We start from the raw sequence: 20,741 nt of genomic DNA on the forward strand, positions 1-20,741 counted from the left end.
ATCGTGATGCATTTAAACTCTCATTTAGGCACAAACTTTGTACATTTATTTAAACATGATAAATGTTAGCGTTGGCTTTCTTAAAAAGGCACCAGCCTTTGATAAAGCAATACAAATATACAGACACATTGTAAGGAAGCTGAAGAGAAATCATTGTCATGTCGGACACACATTAAGGTGGCAAGGACGGGAAAACTTGCCGGAGCAGCTTTTTTAGACCATAGTAGTAAGTTGACAGGAATAACACTTTCTGCACTAACACTAAACACTCCCCGTCCACCATCATTCCTTCATAAAACCATCTCGCATACCAAATCTTTAAGCACTTTAAGCCTGTTTACTCAGGCATGTCATTCAAAACACACATACCTACTTACATGTATATAAATATACATTTGTATGCATTGGGAAATAGCAATCCAGTATAGTCCTGTACTATTGCATCGTTCATGAATCTCCACATCATTGCTCAAAACAGTCACGTTTGAGTGTGGAAAGAGTTTCTTTTTCGTCATTTTTTGGAGAAGGCGCTGCGTGCTAAGTACCACAGATGAACAGGCTTTTTCTTTGGCTCTGCTAAAGAGAAGACCTGCTGCTTCGGGATGCTGGTTGGCACGGTCACGTGGCGCTGATGGAGAGGATGTAGCGGCTGATGGTGGGGAGGCACAGGATGACTGGAATAATTCATTTCTGAAAACGCAGACAAAATCGCATTTCATTTAATACCATTTTTATAAAGCATGGAAAAACTAACAAGATAGCTCAGTGTCATTATGTTCATTGAGCACTGCCTCAATTCTTTGCTCTAGAAAGCATGAACTGGAACAACATAAAGAAGTTTAGTTTTCCAAATTTGAGCAAATAAATAAATAATTTTATTAAATCTTATATTATTAAATGACTATTGTCAGGTCTTTCAGTAATATGTATTTTAATTAAACAATTGTAACTTTGACCTTACTTTTCATTTTGCCTTGTTTAGATTTTCTAGCGTTCTGAACTGCTTGCTTCCTCTGAGCCTCGCTAATCTCCATCCCTGAAAACAGAGCAATGAAAACATCATATTAACAGAATTCCGTGAAATCAAGGCTTAAGCAAAAAAACATTTTGTGCAAACCAATACCTTTAAAAAAAAACATACCCATCTCTTGGTCCTCCTGAACACGTCTGCGCTCACGCTCAAACGCTTGCAACCACCGCTGCTTATCCTGGTTCTTTCTGCAGCAAAGTACACTTAACACCTCCAGGTTCTCTGAATGCCGAAGGAGGAATGTGTTCTTCAGTAAGCCCAGATCATGGTGCCGCCCATCGGGCAGGTCAATTATTTCGAGGTGGTCTGAGTCTAGACGAACACGGTAATGTAGCAGGTCTCGCCGCAGGACGTCTTTCTTACAGAACACCAGCTGGTGGTCAAACAGGAAGCAGCTGCGTTGCTGTGTCTTACCGGGCCGTACCATCCGTGTCAGCTCGCCTGAGTGGATGAGCTCAGAGCTCCGTGTTAACACATCATCTCCCTGCAGGTAGAGGAACGGGATTATTTTTGTTACTTCGATTAGTTTTTTATTTGGCTATAATGGAATTTTAATGAGATGAAATGCAAAGCCCTGCCTAGCCATGTAAGTGACCCAGCGTATTAGCCCATAATGCAATAAACGGATCAACATGATATTCAATTTTAATCTTATTGCATTACACTCAGGTGTCTGTCTGGTGAGGCAAAATTCTTCATTAGACACGGTTTGTGACGCTGTGACGCTCGACATATGTAATGGTGTCATCACTAACCTCCCAGTGTAGAATGGACACTTGCCAGTGAGCGATGGTATCGATGCTCTCAAGACGTCTTTTCCTCTCATTTATCAGACTCGCCACATTTTTCATCGCTTTATGTGCATCACACACCCCCGAATAGTCACTGTGGGCAAAAAAAAACAGTAAAAATGTGTAGGTGACGCCTGCGCTTTTCTTTACATTTCAAAGGTTTGAGAATGATTCCAGAGCAATTTTAATAGTTTAAATGGAAAAAAATCTACCTGTGGTCTTGCGGTGTGTATTTTAGCAGCTCTCCTAGTTGGAGAGGATATTTACAGATCTTCTGTACGGGTGTGAGTAAGAAGCCGGCGATGGAGATGTCAATCATCTGCTGTAGAAGTCGACACGCCTCAAAAAAGTGTTTGTATTTTCCTTGTTTCATTAAACGATGTAATTCAGCAGACGCTGATGGGTGAGTGTTACAGTACTCAGAATATATAGAGAAACCTTCCCCCTGAGAGAGAGACAGAATATTTGAGCAAATCTGTAATGGCTGTTGCAGTGGTCTTTCATTGAATGTGTGTAAAGATACCTGTTGAAGAAAGCAGGAGCCGATTTCACTCAGATGAGGGTTTTCCGCGTTGTATTTCTTTTCTAGGTCCTTGAGAAATATTCTCTGGAACTTGTAGATGTCCTCGATGTTGCTGAAGATTGTCTTAAGCTGTGCAACTGTGAACATGGCAGGGTTCTTCCTACACTGACGAATATATCCCTACAACAAATGAATATCAAAATGATTAATGTAAGTTGTGTCATTTCATCAACAGATTTATTTTGAAACCAGTGAAGAAACAGAGTCTTGCATAGCTGTGAAGAGTTATCCTTTGCGATGGTATTATTACAGGTTTGACCAGCAGAGGTCAGCAACAAACAGCACTCTAAATCCAATTCTCTTTGGAATAACTACCACCTATTAATAACTATTACCTGGCAAAAATGTGCAGATACAGCTATGCACATTGTGTTTGGTACTGTATCCCACAATGCAATGCATTCCACTTGATTCTCCAAAGGAACCAGAAGTAATCTTGATTAAGCAAAGTCTAAATTAAACTCAGTTGCAATTTTTTTACGCCAGCTCAAAATAAATACCAAAAATATATGATCTTAACTGCACTTAATAAACAATGCAACGTGTCGAGGTCCTGTAACCATACAATTACATTTTGCTTTACATACTTTTTAAAAATAGAAGAATGTAATATCTGTGAAGTATTCTAGAATTCCAAATTCTCATCCAAAGAACTTCATGCTGACCATGATGAACGTCTGGGGTGGAGTTAAAGATAGTATTAAACTACTCTGAGCTGTATGGCTAAATTCTATGAGATAATGTTAGTAGTTATCTTCAATGAAGACAAACATGGATTTCGTTTCATTTTAATCTCATACTTAAAACAAGAAGTGTTGTCAGAAATTTGACAGTCAATCTTTAAGATAAGGGTTCCTTTGTGATAATGTTAAATATCGATTCATATAGACCTGAAAACAAGTCAACAGCGTGCAGATGCAACAGAAAGCAGATGTTAAAAGCATAATGTTGTTCTAGAAGCTCACCTCACAGATATCTCTGAGATGCTTTATGTAAACACGCTCTGTGTCCATTATCTCATTGACCACATTTGCTCTCATCTGTTCCCGGTGATAAGAGCTTTGTTTGTGTGTGTCCGAAGGGGCCGACTCTTCCTCCATCGTGTTCTCCACACTGTCACTGCTGGAATCTTCCTGATTTACCCGTACCTGGAAAATCAACCACTTTATGGTTAATCTCACAGGATCAAGTGACTCAATGGATTAAAGGGAAACCTCACCCAAAAGTGAAACTTCGGTCATCATTTACTCACCTTTGAGTTGTTCCAAATCTGTATACATTTCTTTGTTCTGATGAATCAAACACAGAGAAAGATATTTGCTAGAATGCTTATAACCAGACAGATCTTCCCCCCATTGACTCCCATAGTAGGAACAAGTACTTTTTTTGTTCTGTTGAACATAAAATACTTTTTGAAGAATGTGGGACAGCAAACAGTTCTGGGGCACGTTCGACTACCATTTTTTTAACCTACTATGGGAGTCAATGGGGGGTTATAAGCATTCTTCCAAATATTCATCAGAACAAAGACATAATACAGATTTGGAACACCTCGAAGGCGAGTAAATGATGACAGGAGATTCATTTTTGGGTAAAGTATCCCATTAATACACAGGTGACCATGATTAAGTACAATGATCAGTTGTATTAAACAGGCTTGTAACTGGTGGAGACATTGAACTGGTTCATCCTCTTCAACAAAGACCTGATCAAATCACTGAAAGCCTCTTTGTGTCTGATTGACTCATCTTCTTGGATCTTAAGCATAAACAGAGGCACAGATTGTAAACACACACACATTATCTAAAGCTGAAAACAAAGCGACTCCATTCCATTCATGTTCATCTCTTTTAAACCGGTCAATCTGCACTTGTAACCACGATGACACATGTGCTATTTCCTGCTGGGTCACCCGGAGCAACCACGCAGGATGTCTTACTATGACATATGACTTGATCCAATCACAAGTGTTCAGGCATTAAGAGCATACGTGTCTTAATCTGCTTTTGTTTCACCGCGAAGGTGAAAGTGCAACTCACCCGCACAAAGCTGGAGGGGAACCATGCCTCACAGTCACCCACCATTCCCCACCACCAATCCTTCTCCCCGACATCCAGAACCCGTATCACGTCCCCGGCTTTGAAGGCAAGCTCCTGCTCTTCCATTGTGACGTGGTCCCACAAGGCCTCTGCATACACGGCATGGCCTGCGTTTATGTACTGGAGAAGATCGAGATCAAGATTACAGACACTAAACATAGAGGGTAGATATCAGATAAAGAGATAAGTGCAATACGAGGAGATAACATACAAGCACGGGATTTAACAGATAAGCAGTGACGTGAAGCACTTTCATAAAAAGTGCTGAAATTAAACTTTATTCGACCTACAAATTAACAACCTGATTGAGTGTGAAAAGGTCGGCTTCCGGTTGGAGGTACGGCGTTCCTTCAGTCAGCTCTTCAAAGCTGCCGTCCTCTTCACTGACGCTGTCATCCAATGTCGGATTAGAGCTACCGTCTATAATACAACCACACACGCAAATCAATATTTCCACTCAAAAAACAATCTCGCAATAAAGCCTCTCATGTAGTCAAGTGTGTATATGAGCGCATAAACCAAACAGGCACTCACCACTGAGCACTCTGCGAGCTCTGCGTCGTCCCATTCTATCCAGGTCGATGGGTGTGCTCTGGGAGAAGACACAGGGTCTCAGACGGGCAGATACGGCCCGGTATGGAGGGACTCTACGAGAAGGTATTGGAGGACGAGAAACCAGCTGCAACGGAGAAGCAAAGATTAGACTTTAATCAGTCGAGTTCAAGACCTTCTGTCAAGACAGTGTTCAACGGCTGTTCTCAGCAGGACAACGACCTGTGAGGGGGTCATTAGACTGAAGTTTCAGCTCGTCTGTTCTGAATGCAAAACATTGCAAGCATTGCATAACACTGTCTTTTTACTACTAGGCACTTTCAAAATGTCAACCTCGTTCTCCTTGCTGTAATACAGCAATAAAAATAATCATCGTACATAGAAATTATTATAATTAAAGGCAGGTTAGGCAAATCTTTCCAGATTTTTTTTGATATGCTGGTTGGAAGTCAGATCCTGATAACAATCGCCAAGTAATGTGGTCTAAATATATTGATACACATAAGAGCGCAAGACCATAAAATTTGCATTCTCTCCTAAGAGTTCACACCATGATCACAAAAATGATGTAATGCTGTTCAATTGGTACTTGGGTTACAGTAATAAGAGTGAGCTTTATTTCATATAACCGTAATGAGAACAGGAGGGTGCTTGGTACAGTAGATACTTCATACAAAAGCGAAACTTCGGTCATCATTTACTCACCTTCGAATTGTTCCAAATCTGTATAAATTTATTTGGTCTGATGATTCGAACAAAGAGAAAGATATTTGAAAAATGCTTATAACCAGACAGATCTTGCCCCCCATTGACTCCCATAGTAGGAACAAGTACTTTATTTGTTCTGTTGAACATGAAAGAAGACGTTTTAATGTATTTTGGACAGCAAACAGTTCCGGGGGACTTTCGACTACCATTTTTTTTACCTACTATGGGAGTCAATGGGGGGCAAGATCTGTCTGGTTATAAGCATTCGTCCAAATATCTTTCTCTGGTTCATAAGAACAAAGACATTTATATAGAGTAAATTTTGGGGTGAAGTAACCCTTTAAGAAAGTGAGTATCATAGGATGCCGGTCTTTTAAACGAATGTAGTTGTGGGAAAGACAAAGAGTATTTACAAAAACCACCTGACCTTTGACATCATACAGTTAAGCCATAATGCTACACCCAAAGGAAGAAATCTCCTGGGAGTGTAGCAATGTTAAGAATCCCCAAAGGCACGTGTAACTTATTATGGGTTATGCTTTCTGTTCACCAAAAAAAACCTCTTTCTTTTATGGAACCCAAAAGAAGATATTTTGAGAAATGTCTCGGTGGTTTTGTGTGTATACAATTAAATTCAAAGGAGCAAATGGTGTTTGGAAAGCAAAATCCTAAAACTTATTTTCTTATGTGTTCTGCAGAAGAAATAAATAAGTAAAGTAAATGATCAAAAAATTTCCATTGGATGAACTATCCCTTTAAAAGAGTCCTGAATAGGATTTTCATCCAGCAATTTCGCAACTACAAACTCTACTGAAGTCTTTGGGAAACCTGTCCTGAAATGCACACTGCATACGCAATATTGATGCTGCTAAAAATGACTTAAAATTGACAAAATGTATAAACAAAAGTGGACATTGCCTCACCGAGGACAAACTTTCAGCATCGTCCTTCTGCTCAGCCAAACCACCAATAACAGAGATGGGACGCCTCTTTCTGTTCTGGCTTTGAGTACAAACATCCCCATTCTCCTTTCTGTAATTCTCAATGTAGCTCCCATTGCTATTGTAGTCCTTCTGGGAAGTGTAGTCCATATCCTCAATCTCTTTGTCCTCTGGGATGCAGAACTTTGATCTGTCCACCTGGCCATAGTCAGACACTGGCCGAGGTTTGGAGCGAACAGCGCTTTTCCGGGGCACTACAGAAGTGGAGGAGTCACCGGCACAAGATGGAGAGTTTGGTGATGCTGGAGTGGTTAGCAGTGGGGATTGTGTGTCACAGGTGCTTCGGACAGGTGGAGCTGTGCTGGAGTTCTCATCACTTGTTTTTATAAGAGCTTTTAACACTTCTTCAGATGAAGCAGCCTAGAGAAGTCAAACACCTGCTATTAGCACCAGTGATTCATACAAAACATCCTTTTGTATTACAGGAAAGAATTATGCTGCGTAATGACTCTAGATATGATTACATGATTCATTTAAATTACATAATTGCATTTGATCATCAAAGCCAAGAATTTTGTTGCAAAGGCTAAATATCGAACTCTAGCTACTGTATTTACATTATAGCAATGTTTTTGTTTGCTCGCTCATGGGTCGATACGATATGGATCCTAAAAGACAGACATTTACTGGACTGTTATTACCAGCCATCAATATTAACAATCTGTACAAACAGAAAAAAAGAAACAGATTGATCTGTGGTCTGTCCGTCTCATCATGTTCTACATGTTCTAGTCTGTAATCATGTGTTATTTAATATTAGTCTATATGGTACAAGATACAGAAAACTCTTACCTCGGAGTCGTCTATTTCTCTCTGTGCAGAATTCCATAAACACTGAAATGGCACACATTGAACCAGAATCATGGTGAAAAAAGTCAATCGAAACGTATTATGCATAAAATCCCACACATAAAAGAGACTTCACTATGCCCACTGCGGCTTGTCTACATCATATTTCTTTATTGGCTTGCGTGTACCGCATACATTTGTGTTTATGCCGGTTTGGTCTGACTGTTGGACTTTGTCCCTTAGATTGTTCCCTCGGGGAGGAGACATTGTCCTTGCTCATACGTGTTCAGTCTCAGGAGTTGCGTTTAAGCAATCCTACCAATCATTAACTCAACATGCTGCCTTTGTTGAGTTCCTGACAGCTGAGCGCCCATGTGACAATCCAAACAGAAGACTTATCGCTTTAGAGGAAGTGCTGGGGAAGGAGAGGTCAGTGATATGGAAATAAAGTCAACTTGGATTGGTTGATCGGCCAATCATGACACAATACTAAAGCGAATTACCCTAACAAAATAAAATAAGGCCAAATTTGCTGAATTTTGATGTGATAACATAGGTAATGAATATCGAGGTTATGGTTTCATCAGAAATGGGTATCACTTGTGTGATTAAACTATGATGCAAGTCTATTTCAAGGCATGAATTCCTATGTCAAAGATCAAGGGTTCAGATTTTGGCAATCAATCACTTGTCATCTACAATCAGAAGTCCGTCTTGTACAACTAGACGTATCAAATTCGTCCAGACTTGTCCAGACTTGCTGCTAATAATACGTCACTCGTTCAAAGAACAAATCAAACATAACAACAATATCGTCTGGTGATAAGTTTGCCGAGCAAATGTTGTCAAACAAATATCAAATTCGCTTCACATTTGTTTTTGCCCCTACTTGATCTTATTGCTTTTAAAGGTTTCGAATTGCAACAAACAGCTCACTCCACCGCTCGCCCTCCCTTTGGAAGCATTACGTTGGCTGAAACAGAGCTATGTCGTAGTCATGTTTTCGCTTCTTTGCAGAAGGAGATAACGTATTTTACGAAACGCTATCTGTTGAGCAGTTTGTCCGCTTGGGGCTACTGTAGAAACAACATGGCAAAATCCATGCAAGGGGACCCGCGGTGTGTGTAGATAGAAATAGCTCATTCTAAGGTAATATAAACATAACGCCTCATGTAAGACCTTATGTAAGGTCTTTATATATCTCTGAAGACTCTGCATCTCTGCATTTCCGTCAATAGATTCTCCCAAAATGTTAACACTAGACCTTGAATGAATGTAAATATACAAAATCACAAGCCAAGTCTATACAGTTTATAGGCCACTAAATGCATGTTCAACATATTATTGCTGGCAGAGAAGCCATTAACAGTAGATGGAGATGTTAGGATATTATAAAGTATCTTACCTCCGTGTTATTGCTATTGACGGTCTCCTTTTGACTGGGGCTTGAACACTGAGCGAGCGTTTGAGAGACATGGTAATTTGCTCCATTTTGATGGCACTCCATAGGTTCACAGTACCTTTCCAGAGAACAGACCGAGACGAAATCTGTTGAAGATTTAGCCAAATGCGTACAGTCACTCATGAGGGCTGTTGATTTGCTGGGAGGCTCCAAAGAGTCATCGACGGAGGAAGAGAAGGCGGGACAGGAGGGAGCGGGGTGCAAAGTTGGCAGGTGTTGGTGAATGTTTCCCTGCTGGGCATTGCTGGGTGCAGGTGAAGGCCTCGGTTGACGCCCTGATGAGCTAACGCAAGGCGTTCTGCGGGAGTACTCGTCATGGAGCTGACTTAGATGTGACGGTGGCACTTTAGGGGCGTGGCCTTGAGAGTTTTTACTTTTGACAGACAGGTCTGTTAAACTGCCGACAAGCTTTCGCAGATGTCCCCGCGTTCTCATGGGACTTTGGCGTTTACTGGAACCATGGTTCTGCAAGTCGACGGATGAGGAGCTGGTGGTCCTCTGAAGAATTGTAGTATCAGAGCTATCTGGGTTTTGAGGCTCAGTTGAGGTAACTTTGCGTTTAAAATGACTCTTGAAGACGTAGAGATTTTCTGCACTTTTGCTCAGTTTACTCTGAACCTTGACATTTTCTTGAGCTTCAGGGACTTTGCAAGGTAACGCAGACTTTTCCATGATGCCCTCACTGGTAGATGGGCATTCTGATTGTCTCTGCACTATGTCAACCAACGGGATGCGCCCCGGTCCATAAGCCCTGCGGATACTCCTTGAAAAATGTGAATTCTTCTGAAACACTTCTTCCACTTCACAATCTTCATCTTCATCCACAAGTGATGTTTTGCTACTTTTGGATGTACCGTTTGACACTTTGTCGATTTCCGTACACGTCTTCTCATTGGTTGTGACATTTCGCTTGGTTACAAAGAAACCATTGGTATCGTCATTGACCGTTGTGGAAAGATTTCTCTCCTGTCCAGCTGCCATAGCATTGCTCCTGTTCTGGATTCCTTGGAGCACGGAAGACCGCAGTTTTTTGAAAGATCCCATGGCGCGAAAGTTAGCCAGTCCAGACCACGCCTGGGGCCTGAGAGCTGGACCTTTTGGAGCAGCATTGTCCTCACATTTTGTCTGGGTGGAAAACAGACATACAACCCTAGAGGGGTACTGCTTGGCCTGCCCACCAGCAGCAATCACAGGAACGGACTGGGCCTGAGAATTCAGTCTGTTAAGTCTGTTCTCCTCACAGCATGGCATGGATATGACAGGCTGGACCTGGTCACCACAGCTAGGCTTGGGATTCATCTGCCGGTCCTCTTTGAAAGAGTCATTGCTGTGAGAGGACACCAGCGAGCCAGATGAAGGAGCCTGCAAAAGTGACAGGAAGTTGAAATATTAAATGCTGTCATACAACAGGTCTATTGACCCAGGCCTAAATCTAAGTCTATGAATAAAGAAAATAGGGCACGTGACATGGAGTTAGACAATAAAATGATCAAGTGTTTTGTCTGAAAGGCATTTTACTTAACACATCAATGAAACAATACAACACCTGTGTAATCTGTTTTACACGCACAATGGTTGTGTCTTGTTACATGAAATATGAACTTATACAACCTCGGCTGATAACATGACCTTGACATTAAATAGTATCATGGATGAAGTAAATCGTACCTTGCTTTATCCACCCACATGTGTAAATGTCTCATGTAATCTGTGTACAAATACAGGATCAATAATAAATCAAGTGTTTTATCTGTTGTATTGGAGGGTGCCAGGGAATGGCATGCTTGGATACTCGTAGATCACATTGAGGGTGAGGTGTGTTGTAAACTTTCCTATGAAAGACATAGGCTGTATTTCTTTAGGCCTGATAAAGTGAGGCCCCTCTCTGAGGGTGTGGAAGTCGTAGCCTGGTGCGACATTAGCTTTGATGAAAGGCTTTTGTGAGCATGACTAAGCAATGAAAATTGCTAATCCTTTGTGATTAATGCAACAAATTGCACAGTTTTGGACCAGATTTATTCTTTGAGGGGTGAGATGGGTCGGGTTCGAGACCTGTGGAGGTTGAGCAGTTTTAACCCCTTGGTTGCTGGGTGCTCAACGTTAATGCACAGAGATACTAATGATTGAGATAATTAGTCCCAAGGTCATTTTTAGAGGATGTATGAAATCAGTTCCTATCATGTTCACATATCAACCCCGAGAAAACCACAGGTGGAGTTTGTTACAAGTGTACACTTACTTTTTGTCTTAGTTAAGAATTCACAAGAAACAATGATTTTCAAACAGGCTTCCGTTTGGTCTCAAAAACAGAAAGCACCCCCTCAAACAACAATGGGTTAGTCTGAATGGCCAAACAGAGTAAGCCACCTACACCTTTCAAGGAATTTTGATTACAACGAACTGTTATACTTTCAAAGGTTGATGCATATAAAAGTAGATTGGAAGGTCATAGAAAAAAAATATCTTTAGAAGCTAACAGATGACATTTGGGGCTGAAAAGTAATATTCGGAGGGGGGCAACGCTTTCAATGGCCTCTGTGATTAGATGAAACCATCAAAATATGAGGTGTATGGTATAAAATGAACAAAACACCTAGGTATTTGTCGGACTAAATAATTTAGCAAAAAGACAAACCACAGTATACCAACTAAACTGAGTTTTATTATAGTGTACACAAAAAAATGGATAGAAAAACAATAATCTCCAGCAAAATAAAGAATACCTTAAATACACCTGTTATTAATATTTGTTGGTACTCAATCATTTTTAGTCATTCTCCTGGCTATTTCTTTGGACATGTTGTATGCAGTTTTTTCCTCGCCTTCTCAAATCAGAGCTCCAGCTCAAACCCCAAACACACCAATGCAACAAGCTTACACGTTTTTTTCATGCATCTTTAATAAAATATTTGAATAAAAAGTCAAGATGTCAATTGTCAGGTTGGGCAACACTGTTGGCCACAAATCTAGTTTATCGTAAATAGATCAGCAATTTTTTTTTATCTAATGCAATCACTTTTATACACATTTAAGTGTGACTTTTGTATCCAGATACTTATCGGTTGCCACTATACGGTATAGCCATATAGAATAACCAAACATACCTTCCGTCTCAGTGTAGGCAAAGGTTGATCTCGATCACATCAAGTCCAGCTACCCATTAGCACTTAGCTCCATTGAGGCATGAGGAAGAAACTGCCAGTTGACCTTTTTGTTTAACTAGAATCTCTTTTTACTGCCTTCTTACACTTCCCGATGTCTCTGAGCTTCAAGTTGAACTCCTACTCTTCCTCGTCTGTATAATCATTGCCGAGTCAGAATTAATTAAGAGCAAAACCCCTCCGCTTGGCTACCAGCTAAAGTCAGGCTCAAAACAAACTCCCTAAACAAGAATACAGACATACATAATCACATAGACGCCTGCTGGGGATCTGCTAATGTGCCAGAGTACACCTACAACTAATAAGCACTGATGCATGCATACTATCATATGACGTCTTACATTCTTAAGTCACACACTCATTTTCTCACTCCATAAGAGCGAGATCACACGATTGGATTAACAAGATTTTGCCAGCGCCTTAAAACTAGGGTGGGCCCGGTGGGGTGAAAGATTACACACGATTTAATTGTTAACGCAAATGATCAAGCCTTTGTATCAAATAAATAAATAGGCACAGGCCCAACGCTTCCTGACTAAGGAATTTTTTACCTAAGAATAACCCACCACACCAGTTCTTGTAATCTGCCAATCAAGATGAGCAAGTCTTGCGTTGCGGTCGAATCACTCAGGAATGATGCACCCTACGCTTTATGAACCAGTTAAATGTAATTCACCAGAGCCACGATTATGACGAGGAATTCCAGGCATTTTTAAAAGCGTGTTTATACTTTTGGCTGAGTACATAAGCCACGCGCCTTAGCCGCCCAAAGCTTCTGAATTATTCCATGTCAACTAACAGATTTGAGATATCTTCAGAGCCTGGAGTGAAAGAAAATATCTCATTAGAGTTTGACTCACCCCTTTCCACTGAATGCAAGACTGTTTCACTGTGAAAATGTTTTAAAGGGGTCATATGGCGCGAATACGCGTTTTTCTGTGTCTTTGGTGTGTTATAAGTTGCCTATGCATGTATTATGGCGCTTTTGCACCCAGCTCACTTTTGGGAGCTTTTCCACTGGGTACAGTACCTAGTACCTGATACTTGTTTTAGTACCACCTTGGTTGAGGTTCCATGCGTACTGTACCGATACCATAATGTGACACACAGATCACTGATTGGTCAGAGAGAATCATTACCAGCGTCATTAGATTTGCAACACATGAATACGCATTTTAATACGTAATATTGGCATTTCGTTTATGCTTTGTGACAGACCCTTAACGCAATGATAAAAGCTACTTTAGCTTACCCTCGTGCGCCGTCGAGCAAACCAAATGATCGTTGTCTGCTTTTTATTTTAAGATTTCCCAAATTCTTTGGAATTTTAGCGGTATTTTGCTGCCATCCGCTATCGATATGCGCCATTACAGTAGAGTAAGTAGAGGCGGTGCAACAATGACGATATGTTTATAATCCCCACACACTTTGAGGCGCTACTAACTGCTGTGGAAAAGCAAAGTGAGCAGAAGTGAAATTAACTGAACGTTCTAATCCTGACGGTACCATGAGGTGGAAGAGCACCATTAGACCTGAAAATTGCACAAATGCTAGTGTGTGAACAAAAGATTCATTCTATCTAAAAGCGAATGCTCACCCAGACCTGCCTGAAATGCCTCGTGTAACCACACCCCCACAAATCTACGTCAGTTGGTGAAATGATTTGACTAAGACCGCCCAAATATGTACGCAAGTAAGATGGTGTACCTGTCAGTACAATTGAAGAGGAACCTGATGTTCCAAATATTGTAAGAAGCGTTACGTTTCCCTCACATGCATTGATCGTTTTAGCTGTGTCATATGACCCCTTTAAACACTAGCATTCTTCATGGCTCTGGTCAAGATCCTCCTCAAACCTATACTATAGTGTGTGTACCACCCCTCTCTTTATCCTAATCTGATAATAAGGCTTTATCAGTCTGGACTAGTCAATCCTGTATACTATCAAATACGCTTATGTAGATAACCTAGTCACAGAGCCTTTCTGGCACGTTTGATGTACTGCAAAACTACCAATGTACAGAGCATAGAAGAGTGATTTATTCTTTTTTGTTTTGTTAGGTTACTGATACCACCTGCTATATTATGACCCAGTTCTCCTTTTTGTCAGCAAGACAAGGAAGTATAGTTAGGAGGCAGACACGCCCTGCCTACTTCAGGCATGGGAAGCGTGAAGTAATGCTCCATGTGAAACCTCATTCATCTCACCTGTCTCCTGACCTGCATTTGTCTACACCAAGTCCACCGCTGCGAAACATGTCAATATACGTTCAGCATGCTCTGAGAAATACTAAGCTCTGTTAAGCTCAATGGGTGTGTATTTCAAAACATGTTCAGGTCACATTCCCCCCCAAACTAAAAGAAAAACATACTTTGCAAAAAGAAAATGAAGCCTGTTAGGGGATCATTAAGATTTGAAGACATTTCCTTAGCGGCAATTGAGGGAAATTGTCTAAGCAAATTATTTATCATTAAGGGCGAAATGGGACCCAGACAAGTTTGAGTAAGAGAAGGCGTTTATACAACTCCAGAGTTTTTGACCCCCGAAAACGGAGACTTTTGGAAATGCTTCACACCCCAAGGCTGTGCGTTCGGCTGTATGCATACGCTCATCTACACGTAAAAAAAACGAACTATGCCACAGGCTTTACTGATTGGATCTTCTGTATCATTGCGTTTGCCACCCTGATTCGCTAAGCCTCTGTCACATGAGCCATTACGCTACCTGAAGGCGACAATGACTAGCCTCGCAGCGACCATGTGAACAACAGGCATGTTTAATTTCAAGCTGCGCTGCGTACACGAATCGACAAGGTGATCTTAAAGAGACTAGTAACAAACTATCATCAACAACAAACTTTTGTATGCCCATACAACCGTTTACATTTAAGTACGCGTGCCCAGCGTGTCTGAATGGTCATGTGACAGGCTTTTCTTCGGTGTAGTGTAAACGTAGATTTTTTTCTTAAACGCATGTGGAAACGGCATTCGATCGTATTCGATTTAAAACCCCGTTTTTGTACGACAACGGCCTAATGTAAATGCCAAAAGAGTCACTAATGGAAATTCCAAAATCCTTGTTATCACAGTGGAGCTATAAAAGTATTTAAATGCAAGTTTTATAGGCTATTTAATACTTGTATAGCTCTAAATCAAATTAATTGCACATTTGTACAAAGAATTTTAAAATAGCATAGCGACTAATATTTTCAACTGAACAACTTCTGTTTTTAAAAAGTATTAAACACTTGAAAAGCTTCCGTCAATGCATTTGTATTATATCAGGAAGTGTAATATTCGGGCAGGTCTACATAAATAAATCTTTGCATTCATTTATGGTGGCCGTGGTTTATGAGGCACGTACAGCGAGGCATACAAGTTCCTTGTGTATTTCTTGTGATGACCAAACCCTCTCGTTGTGTGTGTGTGCAGTGCATTCCATTGCCTGTGTGTTGAAGTCTGACACTCAAAAGCACTTGTTTAGAGAAAGTGTCCGACTAAGTGTTTTAACTATTTAGTATGCATTACAAAATGAAGATGGCAGTGAAATATTGTGGAACTCAATTATCTATGACTTATGTCAAGAGCAGCATGTTGTTTGCACATGCCAGAGTTTAAACACTATATTTAAGCATGACAAATGATGCGTTTACACATTTTAAAGCAAAAATGGTGTTTTATGCTTAAAACTAACACTTAGTTTCAAAGCATCACAACAAAACCTTGTCAAGCACGTGAGATTGATACTAATATTTCAGATTTAAGAATAAGTGGTTTTATTACAGTCAAAGTATAAAGTTGCCATATTACGATTTATACTATCATAGTTTTACTATAATTATCATGCTTAAACTATGATTATAGCGGTGACGCCATCATTTGAGTAAAATAGTTGACAAAAGAAAAAACATTTATGTTACTACAGTTCGTACTAGTAAGTATTATACTTCAGTGACGATCTGCTATGGATGAATGCGATTACGGGCCTTTGCTCAAACGGAGTAAGAAAAATAAAGTTCTCGCTCATTATTAAGTTTAATTAACTCAATCTCTATAAAGCAGACCCGCTCGCCACCCCTCCTCCTCCTTTTCTTAACCCCGTATCTTCCATCTCCCTACAAGCTTTGCGCGCGCCCCCCACATCACCATGACAACCAGTGGGATAGTAACGCATACACAGTACCCCTCCTCCTCCCTCCAGCTCCTTTTGAACCCAACGGTACTGGCAAGACGATAAAGTGCCAGCGGAACTCTCTGCTGGGGCACTTATCACCGTATATATGTTCCCCTATCAATAAAACTACACAAAATAACTCTAATCGACGCGTACATCAGTCGATATTCGCGCGTCTTACCTTTATCATAGTTCTTGAGTGGCGTCTTAGCCCGGTGTCACGACACTTGTGCGGCTTGAATGTGTTCGCGAGCCGCGAGTAACTCCTCCAACAGTTCAAGGTCCAGCGAATCACTCATGTTAACTCATCGGAAATCGTTGGACGGCCCGTCGATGAATGTGAAACTACATAGTAGTCAAAAAAAGTGAAACAAACACCCCGTAGCCGAAGATCTACCGGGACCGAAAAACTTTCCACGAGCTGCGCGCCCCGAACTCTCCCTCAGGCGATCCAATAGCACGTGATCGAAATAAGCGCTCGCGAGGCAGATTTATGAGGTGAAACGGACCCGTTTGAAAGTTTAATGTTTTCTGTGGCGAAGAAGCACAGCCGGAGGGATCCGTGGAGCTGCGCGGGCGGAGAGACGGTATTGGACAGCATCACTGCACTTGTTGCGCTGATTGCTGCGGGGCGGAGACTGTCGACTGTGATAGGAGCTCCGCAGTCTGCCCGCGGGACGCCAGCCAAAATTAAAGTGCATCTGTATCTTATCTGTATACGGTACGCGCACTGTTGTTATTGTTTTTGTAAAGTGCGGAGATTTATTTGAGAAATAGAGAAATGCATTGATTGACACTAAAGAAACGCAATATGTATTCCGTTCACAGGCTTTTCTTTAGCCTGCGCAAGTTCACAGACAACGTGCACGTGCAAAACTAATTTGTTTTAGTTTTAGCTCAGGATATTGGATTGTCCTTTTTGTTGTTGTTGTTGTTGTTGTGTCACTCAAGTCTACGAGTGAACCTTTTTCTTGTGAGAATGTTTTTATGTAGGCCTATATGACACTTTTTAAAACGTTTTAATGTCGAGCATGTATATCAAAGCTGTGCTGTTGTTCTTCTATGTGACATTTTCGAAGGATAAAATATATGTTAAATTTACATTGAGCCCTTTCTTGGAATCACAGAGCATTACAGACATTAAGGGGTGGGCCTTGTGAATAAAAAAAACGTATAGGTGTTTCCTGTCATATTGAAAGGGTCAAAGCCGATTCATGAACATTTAAGAGCAAGTTGACAGTGCATCTAACCAAAATTATATGCATGTATGAATATCAAATGTTGGCTAGCTGATGTGTAGAACCAAACATATAGATAAACACAACAGGATATGGGCATTAACAAACACTTGGCACAAACAATGGAGTCAATAGGGTTAATAGTTTAATCCATTGGTAAGAAGCACTGAAATGATACGTTATTTTGATCATGATGTAAATCTACAAAGCTCATGGGTTAAAAAATCGACACAGCAAATATTTCAGAAAAGAAACACAATTGGTCATTTAGTGAATTCAAAACATTTTCTTTCAAATCACATGTGGATCATAGTTGCAGGAACATTGAACTCTATCAAACGGGAGCTTTTGGGTAGCTAGGCTTGCTTTCTGTTGCAAAGAGAAGAAATCCCGCAAAAATAGTATCGTCATCTTCGTCTGCAAACAACCCATTGAATCGCTCTCCATCAGACGCTTGAAGCCACACCTTGTCTCCAGCCTGCAGCTCTAGGATTGCTCCCCCTGATGCCTGATCCTCGCCGTTTTGGTACCTGTTGAGAGTGTGGATCATTTTCTGACCGTTCTTCACCATGGCCACTTGGACATCACGAACCAAAACAGTGATGTAATAAGTGAAAAAATAGGCTCCGCTGACAGAACACGTGAAGCGACCCGTCTCAGGATCATAGTGACCCTGCTGGTTGTAGAGGATTTTATCAAAGCGTATAGGTGTGTTACCAGGAGGCATTCTGCTTTCTACAGTCAATCCAACCGAAAAAGCACTTTTTGTTACCTCAGGCATGTCTCCCTTTGGACCTGGCTTGCCAATTTCTCCTATTGAGCCTTTATCGCCGTGAACACCAATGCTGCCCTTGACGCCCTGAGGCCCAAAATCACCCTTCGGACCTGGCCGTCCTTGGTGACCCAAAGGACCTATTAAGCCTCTCTCTCCTTTAGGGCCAGTGTCACCTTGTGGCCCCGCTGGGCCAACAGGCCCCATCTCACCTTTGATGCCCGGTGGTCCTGGAAAACCCAATTGTCCCTTCTGACCTTTCAAGCCAAGAGGCCCTGGGAAACCTTGGGGTCCCATTTTGCCAGGTGGGCCCCGCTCTCCGTCTTCACCGCGCTGGCCCTTTATACCAGCTATGCCAGGAATACCTGTTTTAACAGCCAAAAAACACTATCATCTACTTGAGTGGTTTCTATTCACACTAACATAAATGCGAAAAAAAAGTTATATTTGATTACATGTTAAGAAAATGTAACAAAATTCACATTTTACCAAGTTCTCCTTTATCCCCTTTTGGACCATTTTGACCAGATTCTCCACATGTTCCTATGAGCCATTCAGAAAAAAAATCAGATAAAATCCTTAAATTCATAAAAAACATCCTTGTGCTTCAGATTGTGTTTGTACATTATTGCATACAAAGTCACATGGCAATACACACATTTTCATAACACTGCTGTTATTTGACCTTTAAAAGTTAGTCTAAAGGTCACTGTTGTAGAAAACGTCCTTGCTTTTGGTCTTACCCCCATCTCCTTTGTCACCTCTGGCCCCATCTCTGCCATCACGACCTGGCATTCCATTGTGTCCCGGATCTCCTGGGATTCCGGGGTGACCGCACATGCAACTGTTAGGCTTTCCAGAAACTTCCTGCTCTGCAGCATTTACTGAAACAAATAGAAAAAGCATACAGAATTGCCTTGGAAACAGCATGGTCCTCAAGCACAGTAGCAGCCTAAAAAGGTTCAGCTAAAATACATCTGTTGTGTCTGTGTTGTGAGATGCTAAATGTGCAGAAATAATAGATTATGTTTTAATATGGTTTTAGTTATTACATCACATTGTAAACCTGTGACTTCATTGGTCAGAAAGTCCTTTTGTAGATGATTTATTTCAGCCAAATCTGTTACACATTACTTGTGACCTCAAGAAATCCTTCATTTTTAACTAATAATCAACCTGGAAACTGTTATTGCACAATCCATTTTAGCATAGCATTTTGTAAATGAGGTAGACATTTACAACATTGATTCTTGACTTTATTCTTCGTTCTCACAATGTGGACTATAGCTCGTATTATAGGAGTAGTTCGCTTTCATGATCATTTACTCACATGTCATCCAAGATGTTTCTGTTTTTGTTTCTTTAGTCGAAAAGAAATGAAGGTTTTTGATGAAAACATTCCAGGATTTTTCTCCATATAGTGGACTTCAATGGACTCCAAACTGTTGAAGGTCAAAATAACAGTTTCAGTGCAACTTCTAAGGGCTTCAAACCACACCAGACCATGAATAATGGTCTTATCCTGCCAAACGATATGTAATTTTCTAAAATAAAATACAAATACAAATTTCTCAGTCGGAAAAGGGTGGCTTGCCCACTTCAGGTGGGTGGAGAGTTCATGCCTCAAATGGAGGAGTTCAAGTATCTGGGGGTCTTGTTCACGAGTGAGGGAAGGATAGAACGGGAGATTGACAGACGGATCGGTTCAGCTTCTGCAGTAATGCGGTCGCTGTACCGGTCTGTCGTGGTGAAGAAGGAGCTGAGCCAAAGACGAAGCTCTCGATTTACCGGTCAGCCTACGTTCCTACTCTCACCTATGGTCATGAGCTGTGGGTCATGACGGCAAGAACAAGATCCCGGATATAGGCGGCCGAAATGAGCTTTCTCCACAAGGTGGCTGGGCGATCCCTTAGAGATAGGTTGAGAAGCTCGGTCACTCGGGAGGAGCTCAATGTAGAACCGCTGCTCCTCCACATTGAGAGGGGTCAGCTGAAGGTGTTCCGGGCATGTCCCACCGGGAGGAGACCCCGGGGAAGACCTAGGACACACTGGAGGGACTATGTCTACTGGCCTCCTAACGCCTCAGTGTCCCCCAGGAAGAGCTGGAGGAAGTGTCTAGGGAGAGGGAAGTCTGGGCATCACTGCTTAGACTACTGCCGCCACGACCCGGCCCAGGATGAAAAATACAAATATATATCCTTTATAAACATAAATGCTCGACTTGCTCTGTTCTATGATAGCATTCATGACTTTGCGTAATATGGTATTACGTTGAAAACTTGCATGTCCAAATTGTAAATACTAGGCTTGTTTGACTTGATGCGGCGCCACAATTTGACATCTAAGTACAGCGAGAGCGATTTGAAACCCTGCGTTTAATG

The 20,741-nt window shown here is 41.3% G+C and overlaps 2 protein-coding genes across 3 annotated transcripts; both read right to left on the bottom strand.

The window, feature by feature from the left end:
• Positions 1–23: 23 nt before the first annotated feature.
• On the bottom strand, positions 24–17,150 carry spata13 (spermatogenesis associated 13). Of its 2 annotated transcripts, none has more exons than XM_056738976.1 (14): positions 16,532–17,150; positions 8,959–10,377; positions 7,557–7,598; positions 6,687–7,124; positions 5,038–5,182; positions 4,805–4,923; positions 4,444–4,623; positions 3,370–3,552; positions 2,345–2,524; positions 2,034–2,266; positions 1,786–1,915; positions 1,142–1,514; positions 962–1,036; positions 24–690 (listed from the first exon to the last, which is right to left on the bottom strand). In XM_056738976.1, the coding sequence occupies exons 1-14, from the start codon at positions 16,538–16,540 to the stop codon at positions 512–514; spliced, it is 3,705 nt and encodes a 1,234-aa protein (XP_056594954.1). In that variant the 5' UTR covers positions 16,541–17,150; the 3' UTR covers positions 24–511. The 2 variants fall into 2 exon arrangements, with proteins under 2 accessions (XP_056594954.1, XP_056594955.1); XM_056738977.1 differs by lacking the exon at positions 16,532–17,150 and adding an exon at positions 12,120–12,219.
• Positions 17,151–17,711: 561 nt separating this feature from the next.
• On the bottom strand, positions 17,712–19,373 carry c1qtnf9 (C1q and TNF related 9). Its single transcript, XM_056738665.1, has 3 exons — positions 19,104–19,373; positions 18,850–18,903; positions 17,712–18,725 (listed from the first exon to the last, which is right to left on the bottom strand). The coding sequence occupies exons 1-3, from the start codon at positions 19,288–19,290 to the stop codon at positions 17,923–17,925; spliced, it is 1,044 nt and encodes a 347-aa protein (XP_056594643.1). The 5' UTR covers positions 19,291–19,373; the 3' UTR covers positions 17,712–17,922.
• Between the last annotated feature and the right edge of the window lie 1,368 nt (positions 19,374–20,741).

The sequence above is a fragment of the Triplophysa dalaica genome, chromosome 23, assembly GCF_015846415.1.
Source record: "Triplophysa dalaica isolate WHDGS20190420 chromosome 23, ASM1584641v1, whole genome shotgun sequence".
Classification (NCBI taxonomy): Eukaryota; Metazoa; Chordata; class Actinopteri; order Cypriniformes; family Nemacheilidae; genus Triplophysa; species Triplophysa dalaica.

What these genes read in the sequence shown, in the direction of transcription:
- spata13 (XM_056738976.1), bottom strand. An exon ending in ACCTTTTCACACTCAATCAG is followed by an intron (nt 4,624 to 4,804) that starts GTTGTTAATTTG and finishes GATCTTCTCCAG; the next exon opens with TACATAAACGCAGGCCATGC. An exon ending in GCTCCTGCTTTCTTCAACAG is followed by an intron (nt 2,267 to 2,344) that starts GTATCTTTACAC and finishes TCTCTCTCTCAG; the next exon opens with GGGGAAGGTTTCTCTATATA.
- c1qtnf9 (XM_056738665.1), bottom strand. Translation starts at nt 19,290, where the DNA reads ATGCTGTTTCCAAGGCAATTCTGTATGCTTTTTCTATTTGTTTCAGTA. An exon ending in AGGTGACAAAGGAGATGGGG is followed by an intron (nt 18,904 to 19,103) that starts GTAAGACCAAAA and finishes AATGGCTCATAG; the next exon opens with GAACATGTGGAGAATCTGGT. An exon ending in AGGGGATAAAGGAGAACTTG is followed by an intron (nt 18,726 to 18,849) that starts GTAAAATGTGAA and finishes CTGTTAAAACAG; the next exon opens with GTATTCCTGGCATAGCTGGT.